At 41.0% G+C, this 9,228-nt stretch overlaps 1 protein-coding gene across 1 annotated transcript; it reads right to left on the bottom strand.

Annotated features, from left to right (window-relative positions):
- Window positions 1-1,577: 1,577 nt before the first annotated feature.
- Window positions 1,578-2,088, bottom strand: LOC122651524 (probable calcium-binding protein CML18). The gene has a single exon (XM_043844936.1). It carries the CDS (start codon window positions 2,076-2,078, stop codon window positions 1,578-1,580), a length of 501 nt encoding a protein of 166 aa, XP_043700871.1. The 5' UTR covers window positions 2,079-2,088.
- Window positions 2,089-9,228: the final 7,140 nt, after the last annotated feature.

Here is a 9,228-nt window from a genome sequence, read left to right on the forward strand (position 1 = left end):
AGGAGATGGGATCACACACACCTCCTAAGACACACACCTCCTAAGAGATGTAAAATAGATATGAAAGAGAAAGCAGAAAAAATGACAAAAAGCAATTGAGAAAAAGGTATTTACTTATTTAGAAGACTTGAACTTGAGTGGAGGTGGAGGTTTCCCTTTTGTGACTCAGGAGAGTGGTGTATGGAGACAAAATCACCAATAGTTCAGGCTTCTTTGTCTCTCTTTTGGGCAACACTTTTTCATCCGTACACAGGTATCACTCAATATGAATTAAACTAGCCAAGGTAGGACTTAGAGAGTTGTCCAAGGGTTCCAACATTCAAGGATCCTTCTCAACATGAGAGGGGGTGTATTTATAGATGTAGAGGGGCGTGTGCACTCCCAAATTCATGCTAGGATGCTGGGTTTGATCCAAATCGTCGGAGAGGCATCGAAATGGGTGTCTTTGCATCGACAATGGGTGTTGGTCAAAGTACTGGCCAATGGGATGTGGGAAAGTGGTTTGTTGTCAAAGAGGGGGGGGTCTCTTGAGGCCTAAGGAAGCCAAAGTACACATCCAAATTGCTAAAAATGGATCTTGGTCGTGAAAGGAAGTGAAATCAGAGCTAATGATGGCAAGTTTGGGCTTCTCAGATTGGCACAAGGTCAACATTGAACTGGGGTCAAGTCAATATCAAAGAGGGATTAGGTCAACATCGAGTGACTTTCTACATCAATGGAAGTGCTTCGGATGTCAGTGTGAATATTCTAAATATCGATGTGAGATAGAAATAGAAAGAAAGAATAAAAGAAAATAAATCAAAAAGAAAAAAGAAAGAACCTAGATTCCAAATGAACAAATTCAAACTCAAAAAGGATCTTTCTGATTCTCGAAGAATGAGGGGCAAAGGGATTGATCGAGAAAGATCTCTTGTTCTTATTATAAGATCGTGATTATAGACAATAGAAGGGCTTTGTTCAACAGTCAAAAGGGATGGGTTGATATTGATGGAAGGTAAGGTTGATGTCGACTCGACCCGGCTGGTTCCAAGAAAAAGAAGAGAAAAAAAAGGTTCAAACATCATCATCAGAGAATAAAATCTCCTCCTCCTTGTCACCATCACTGTAGTCCACTACTGATGGAGCAGGATTGCCTCCTGTGGACTCGATCTGTCTCTAGAGCCTCTCTATTTCCTCCTTATAAGTTCAGTTGTGATCCTCCAAGGCATCATAAGCTAGCCTCAAAGAGCCCAACTTTCCACCCTAACAAAAAGGAAATAAGTATTTTCTTTAGAATATTGAATCCTAATAACCAAAAAAGGGGAAGAACTCTCCAACTCTTGAAGCATACCTGTCCGCTCGAAAAGGATCATATATGTGCTTGCTTGCATCCGACGCATGTCGGCATAGCGCTTGGTAGTGACCTACCATAATAAGATCAATTCATTACCACAATTATGAAAGGAGGTGATGGATCTAAAAGATGCATGACCTACTCCATTGTATGGAAGTGGGAGCCCCACGTCGTGATTAGGAGTCTGGCATGCTGGGAGAGCAGTGGTGGCATGAGCATCTATAAGAGAAGGCATAGTCCACCCTCAGTATCCTGAGATGTGATCACTCATGCCAGCAAGGCACAAGGATTCTTCAAAATTAACGTTTCCATCGCCGTCGGCATCGACAGAGGTGATCATCTTAGAGCAGTCTTGGATGGTACACTTCTCCCCCAAGCTCTTCAACACCATATGAAGTTCATTTACCGATATCAACCAGTTCTGATCCTTATCGTACATATCAAATGCATCTTTAAGCTCTTTCATCCCATTACCGGCGTCTGCATCACCGATGGAACTTCCACGGTGGAAATCGACAAATTCTTTGAGATCGATGTAGCCATCTCCGTCGGTGTCGATCTCTGTCATCATGCGGTGAATCTCCTTCGGAGAACTTTCAGAGCCTAGGGCATTGAGAACATTGCCAAGCTCCGTGGATGAGATTTTTCCGTCACCATTTGCATCAAATCGATTGAATACCCTTTCAATCTCTTCCATATCTTCCAGATAAACTAAAGATTTGAGACTAGGGCTTTCAGAAGTCATGGATAAATAGTTTCTAATGCCTTTGATTCATATTCTGATGTGGTTTCGAAGGTATGCGCGCGTGAGAGAGAGAGAGAGAGAGAGAGAGAGAAAGAAGATTCTATTTGAAATACGGGCAGGCCCTGATGGTGGTTGCTGTGTTGCCCATGGCAGTGTTAAAATCATGTCCAGAGAGCTCTTGCTGATTCTATAGCTGATGGCATGTAGAACTTGCAAATCAATCGACCCCCTTTCTTGAAAAATCTCTCTTAGAACAAATTAGGTAAAAAAGGGTATGAAAATAAAGAATTGCAGAAAAAGAAAATATTCTCAGAACACGAATGTCAAGTCAGAGCCCCTCCGAAGGACAAGAAGATGTTTAAAAAATGCTTTATATGAAACCCCCCAAAGCATTGGATTCTAAAACCAATCTTACAGTACTTGGTAGCACTCTTCCAGATCGCTGCTTTTGGCTATGGAGAATACTTGCGCTTGTGCTTGATATTTCAGATTTGAGATCCCTTTTGTATGGTTTTGCAATAAAACTAGAATTTTATGATGGAAAAGTGCTTAGGGATGGTTAGGTACTCATCTTCCCCAAAATTGATTGGGGAAGATGAGTTGCAGGTGATTTTTTTTTTTCTTGTAAGGGCAATTCCGTTAGTTCAAGTCTAATTTTTAACACTGTTAGTCATAAACTGACGGAATGAGCTTATTTGTTACCATTTGCAAACCTCAGGGGGGTACGCAGAATTTTCCAAAATTGGGGGGTGAAAATATCCTTTCGTCAAACCTCAGGGGTGGTTTGTGTAAATTACCCATAAATTATTTAAGGTTGTGAATGAATGAGGGTTATGAATGTATCAAATGTATTGTGATTGGCAGCTAGTGTGCATTGTGTTATTACTTGTTCTTGTGGATGATATGATTGTTATTGTGAGTTCGTCTCACTCAGGGAGAGAATGGAAATGATGAAAATGTATATAATGTGTAAAGAGTGTTACGTCATCCAGCGGGGGAAGCTATGGAATGAGAGGAGTACTACTTGGATACCTCATTCAATGGGGGAAGTTATGAGACAAGTTGATATCCATGATGTACCGCATCTAGCGAGGGAAGTTATGGGATGGTGGGTACAGTGGACCAAGGCCACGTGATCGTCCACAGAAGTTGTGAAGTATGATGGAAGTTAACGGTTCACCTCACTATGTAGAGGTTATGATTGTGTGTAGCCATGTGAGAACGGCAAGTGATAGTCTGTTCTGTATTGGTTGAGAATGAGTTTAATGTGACCTCCCTCCATGAATGTGTGGAGATGGAGCAATGACTTTATCTTGGTTTCGAAAAGGTTTTAAACGTGTGAAAAATTTATAATGTGTGACCACCTCACCGTGAGTGTGGGGATGGTGTTAATATAAGAAAGAGAAAGAGATTTTGAAAGACTTGGTTTTCGGTGTGTGATATTTCAAATTATGGTTTTGAAAGAAAAGACAGCATGAGGCTATTTTAAATCATCAGATATTTTTAGTTGATGTTTGGATTGGTGAGTGGGTCTTAGAGTAGACTTTGCTCACTAGGTTGTGTTGCTTACCCCTTGGGGACCTTTCTTTTTAGTATTGTGTAGGACTTGGCTCAAGGACTTACTACTGTTGGACTATTGGAGCTTTTGCTGCAAAGACCGGTGTTAGCCATTTAATAATTGAATCTTACAATAAATAGAAATAAATAAGTGTAGCATGTCGATGAGTTATTGTTAAGATGTAATTATGTTTTCATTACTTCCACTGTGTTGAATACTCCGACATTATCCTAGAGTGAGGTTGAATTAGTGATTTATGTGTATGTTATCTTCCACTATGATGTAAAATCAGAGATGACAAAGATTAATGAATGTGATTTACATATTGTGCTATACTAAAGGTCGTATTTCATGATAATCATTCCTGACCTTATGGTTATCACCCGTGAGAGTGGCACCTTTCCCTTATCTTGGAACTGGGGCGTTACAGATAAAGTCTCATTTAACAACATGCGAAGTTAAACCATGGTCAAAATATCATGAATCATAAGAAATTAAATATGCAAACCAGCATAAAGTGATAAAATTATAAAAATGTCCCTGAAGGGCATAAATGCATAAAAATGCAAATAAAATCATGTTTAAACATCACCATTGATTAAAACATAACTTAATGCATTAACAATATATACAAGAGATCTTTCAAATATAAAAAGGCAAACCAACCTAAAATAGCAATAATTACCAAAATGCCCTAGATGGCATAAGTGCATAAAAGAGTTGAAAAGTTATATTTAAATATCACCACTGATTTAAATATGATTAAATGCATCACTCTATAGGGGGGGCTTGATGCTCATCTCTAAGATCACTATTGGCTTTCTATTTAACGCCTCACTTGAATCTAGGAATTACAGTGGCAAACCCTAGATTTGGGTCTTTTTGGATGATTTGTTCATTGAACCCAACAAATCCCTTGATAAGAGTATGATATTATGACCCTAGATGGCTTAGTGACCTTTTTTCCCCAAGCCCTTATGGTTTAAAACCCAAGTGAAATCAAGGTGGGAGGCTCAAATCTTAGAAATTCGAATTCAACAGAGGTGGACTCAAAGTTGGACTCAGACCAGAATCCATAATAAGAGCCCACACCTATTCTGTTTTCAGGTGGACTCAGAAGTGGACTCAGGCCAGAATCCATAATAAGAGTCCACACCATATACTGTTTTTAGGTGGACCCAGAGGTGGACTCAGACCAGAATCCACCCAAGAGTCCGGTTCAGGTTTTTGGAGCATTTTACCTCGATTGGACCCGAACACTGTGCCTCCACATAAATGGGCTGAAATTCCACTTCAAGTTGGGTAACATGTTCTGTCTTCTATTTTGGGAGATTGACCCCTGTTTAGTAAAAATGGTATAACTCCACCATCCAAATTTTATTTGCTTTGATTCTAATTTTTTTAGAAACTAGACTCATAGGGCTTCATTTTGTTAGAAGAAAACATTACCCAGCTCTGCCTCTAAGTGATCCAAAATTTTCATACAATACCCCATTCTTCCTTTAAATTTCTGTAGATATTGTTAAACCTGAATTTGATTCTAAACCTGTTCTAACCTGACCCCAACCTACCCTAGGACTCCAGTATCTCTTGGACACCTCCTAACACATATGTATGATTGATTAATCATAGTACATAGCTTCTCGGTCTTTGAACCTACCGACAATCAACTCGTGGACTAGTCCGACTTCGTAAACACAAGTAATACAAGGTGAGTGGGAATATGCCATATATGTAGGTGTAATACAATTGTTGTGCTATAATATGGTAATTGATTATGTTAATTCTCACTCTTATTTTTTATTATTGTTATGAGAGTTAAATGGAAATTGCTGAGGTATGATATTATTGTTGGCATGCTTTGATATTATTGCTGGCATGCTTGCATATGATTGTTAGAATAGATGCCATAGTCGGCTTGAAAATGAAAGGTATAGTATGTCGTAGTATGGGATGTGGGAGCACCGTACACTTTATACTATGTTCATATAGAATGGCATGTGACTAGGGATCAACATGACCCATACTACGACCCCTTGCCAACAGGGGTTAAGGTGTTGGATACCACAAATATGTGAGGCCAATGCCCTGAAGGGCCATTACTCAGTTAGTAGACTCATCAGGTCATTAGGACAGGTAGTGTCGGTTGTCCCATCAGTCAATAGGGCTAGTGGTAGCACAGTGGTAACTTAGAGGGCTAGTCGGGCTGACCTTGGGAAGGGATGCTGGAGCCAACTAGTTTTCTCCGATAACTCAATGGATGTATCGCGGATGGGGTTAGAAGCCCGTACCAGGGATACATGTATTGAGATTGTAGTAGTACCTACTTAGCTGGACTTAGTTTTGTTGTTAGGTGGATTTAATAATAAAACTGAACTTCATGCATATAGGATCATGTTTGTGTTGCATCTGCATGCATGGTTTATTTTTCATTCACGGGGCTCGGTGGAGCTCACCCCTGTGGAATATTTCCATTTAGATTATCTTGCAGATGGATGTGATGGAAGCAGGAACAATTCCTTCGAGGCAGAGGCTGATGGCCAATATGAACATGCAGACCCAGAGGGTTGTGACCCCAATCATGTAGACGATTAGGGTGTCCTTGAAAAATAAGGACCGATGATGTGGTGCTATCTTTATGTTCTATTTTGTTAAATACCATCCTTTTTGGTGGATGAGTTTTCACTGTTTATATTTTAGAATAGTTGTGTGTTGGCTCGATGGTCGTGATCTTGGGAATATCGAGCAGTTGAAACTTTAATGTAAATAATATATATATATATATATATATATATATATATATATATATATATATATATAGGACTTGTAAATATTTACTTTCCCTGCACTCTGATCAATGTAACACTTGTTATTCGATATTGTGTGGTGCTTGTGACGTGTATTTATTGAATCTGGATCCTGGAGGTGTCTGAATACTTCAGGTATTCGGGTCAGCCATCGGAATCCTCCCAGGGAGTGGTTTCGGGGTGTGACAATACCAGAGCGGAGTTTAAGGGTTCTGTAGACTTGTAACCTTTTAGAATAGGATTTTAGAGTTAATTCTCTAAGTTTTGATGTTTAGGATCTCTAATTAGATTCTAAGATGAGATGATTTTAATGATCAGGTGATGCCTCCAAGGAGGAGAACAAGAAGTCAGGTGGCTGCAACGCCTGCACAAGAGGAGGAAGTACCTGACCAAGTTCCCACACAAGCTACAACATCATTGACAGGGGCAATTTGTTACACCCACACCCGAAATATACCCAAATACCCCGGGACCTTACCGAAGGGTAATGCCATGGTGGCTATGGTCAACACTAATGACCTTGAACTTAAAATATTATTGTAAGTATCCCCTCGAAGTTCTGAGAGTATGGGTTAAAGCCCAGTAACTTTCCTTGAATTTTAGGCCTTGATAGCAGCAACAGAGTCATGAACGGACTCACTTGACTGGTTTTGCTCGCGGATCCGCCCTTGTTGTTACTTGCCCTTTTAATTTATTTCCTGTGGGACCCACATCCCCGTATCCCAGACACCATAATTAAACCCTTGGACTAGATGGACCCCCACCCTTATCATTAATTGGTTAATTGGGCCATGAAAGTGGGCCCACAAGACTTAATTTAAAATAAATAATGAGTTTTACTATCCTAGCTTAAACCAAACAAACCTTAAGGACTAATAGGTCTTATAAGATATAGGACTAACCCAAACATGTCCTAACTAAATGGATCTAATAGGTTATGACTTGGGCCAAACAATCCCTAAGGCCTAATTGAACCCAAAAGATTATTTGTGTTTTAGGGGACACCTAAACAAACAAGACCTAAGGCCCCTTTTGACCCTTAAAAAATAAAACAAGCCTCATATTCCCTTATCTCTCCCCCTCCCAAGCAAACCGTGGAGGAGAAGAGATAAGGAATAAGAAGAAGTGGAAGTAGGAGAGGAATAAGAGGGGAAGGGAAGAAGATGAAGGCCATGCCAAGATGGTTGGCTGCCCCACATCTCCTCCTCTTGCTATCCGGACAAGGCTTGAAGAAGAGAAGAAAAAGAAGAGATGGAAAGGAAGGGAGGAAAGAAAAGGAGATGGATCTTCAAGGCCGGCTAGGGCTGGAATTGGAGCCCCTCTCACCAAGGTATGACCTAAACCCTTGGTACATCCCTCTTTCCATTTCTATTTTGATAGATTCCTTTAGCTTGAGCTAATCTAGGGTTCCATTTGGGACTCAAGGTGAGGCTCAACCCTTAATGGAGCTCAAATGGTAAAGACCAAACCCTAGAAGAGGTTGCTATGGGCTACATTGCAGCCATTGTTACTGGACCCTTGGTTCAAAACCATTAAACCCTACCTTTGGATCAAATGGAGCTAGATCCTTATGAGATCTTGGGTCCATGAGGTAAGCCTAGGTTTTAATGACCCTGGGGAGACCTAAGACACCCCCTCCATGACCCTGAGTGCAAGGTGGACTCCAGGCTTCGAGCTCGAAGGAAAGCCCTTTGAAATCTCAAAAAAGATTTTCGACAGATGCACGAACGAATTCACCAATCGTGGCTCCGTCCGCCAGTCCGTCCAGTATAATCCCAGTGACTGGACCTGAACGGACGAAGGAACGGATTTACTCTGTTGCCTCCGCCCGTGGGTCTATTCCCTCTCGGGTATGTCTCAGGGATCAAACGGATGCAAGGGCGGATTAAGATGTGCATCCGTCCGTGGATCCGCTCACTCTTGGATGTGTCTCAGAAATCGAATGGATGTTAGAACAAATCTAAGTAAGAAGTTCTATCCGTGGATCCGGTCCCCGTATTTTGACCTTTGGCCTGAACGGAGTCAGGGATGGACTCACCTTGTTGTTTTGGTCCATGAGTTCCTCGTGCTATCTTGGTTAAAACTTAGTTTTAACTTTGGGGGCATAACGGGGGACCCCTCTATGCACCTTTTAATGATTTCTTTTGTATTTTTAGGCTACCCAACTTGAAGGATAGCTGGTGCACCAGTGAGATTCATGTCAATCACGCCGGGTGACACCCGAGATTCGGTGAGTGGATTTTGGGTGATTTTATTGGGTTTGAATATATATATTAAGCAAACTTGATCATGCTATTATATAAATATAAGCATTATATGCATTGCATTATTTACCTCAAATGTGAATTGCTATGAATGTGATATTATTCTCACCATTGTATCAGGTAAAGGTGTCGGGTGTGCCGGTACTAAAACCCTAATTTTAATTATGAAATTTATTATTTGTCATCCTGACCTGTGTGCGTTGTGTCGTGCTGGTACCCGGGTACTAGATGGAATGGGATGTTGATATACCCAGAATACCTCTCGGGACGATAGGACTTGCATGTAGTATATCTGTGGCTGGGATGCTTACTCCCTTATGCTACGACCCTTTCCAACAAGGGTTTATGTGTTAGATAGTCTGAGCACTTGTTGTCTATGGAGGTGGGAGAGGCTAGGTTAGGGGTAGTGATGGCTATCGAGGTCTGCCACTGGGTCGTCTGATGGATTCTACCAGCGTAGGCTCCCGTGTGATAATTTAGGTTTTCCTGGGGCGATAAGTTAAGTGACCCTCAATGTCTCC

Source organism: Telopea speciosissima, chromosome 1 (genome assembly GCF_018873765.1).
Source record: "Telopea speciosissima isolate NSW1024214 ecotype Mountain lineage chromosome 1, Tspe_v1, whole genome shotgun sequence".
NCBI lineage: Eukaryota > Viridiplantae > Streptophyta > Magnoliopsida > Proteales > Proteaceae > Telopea > Telopea speciosissima.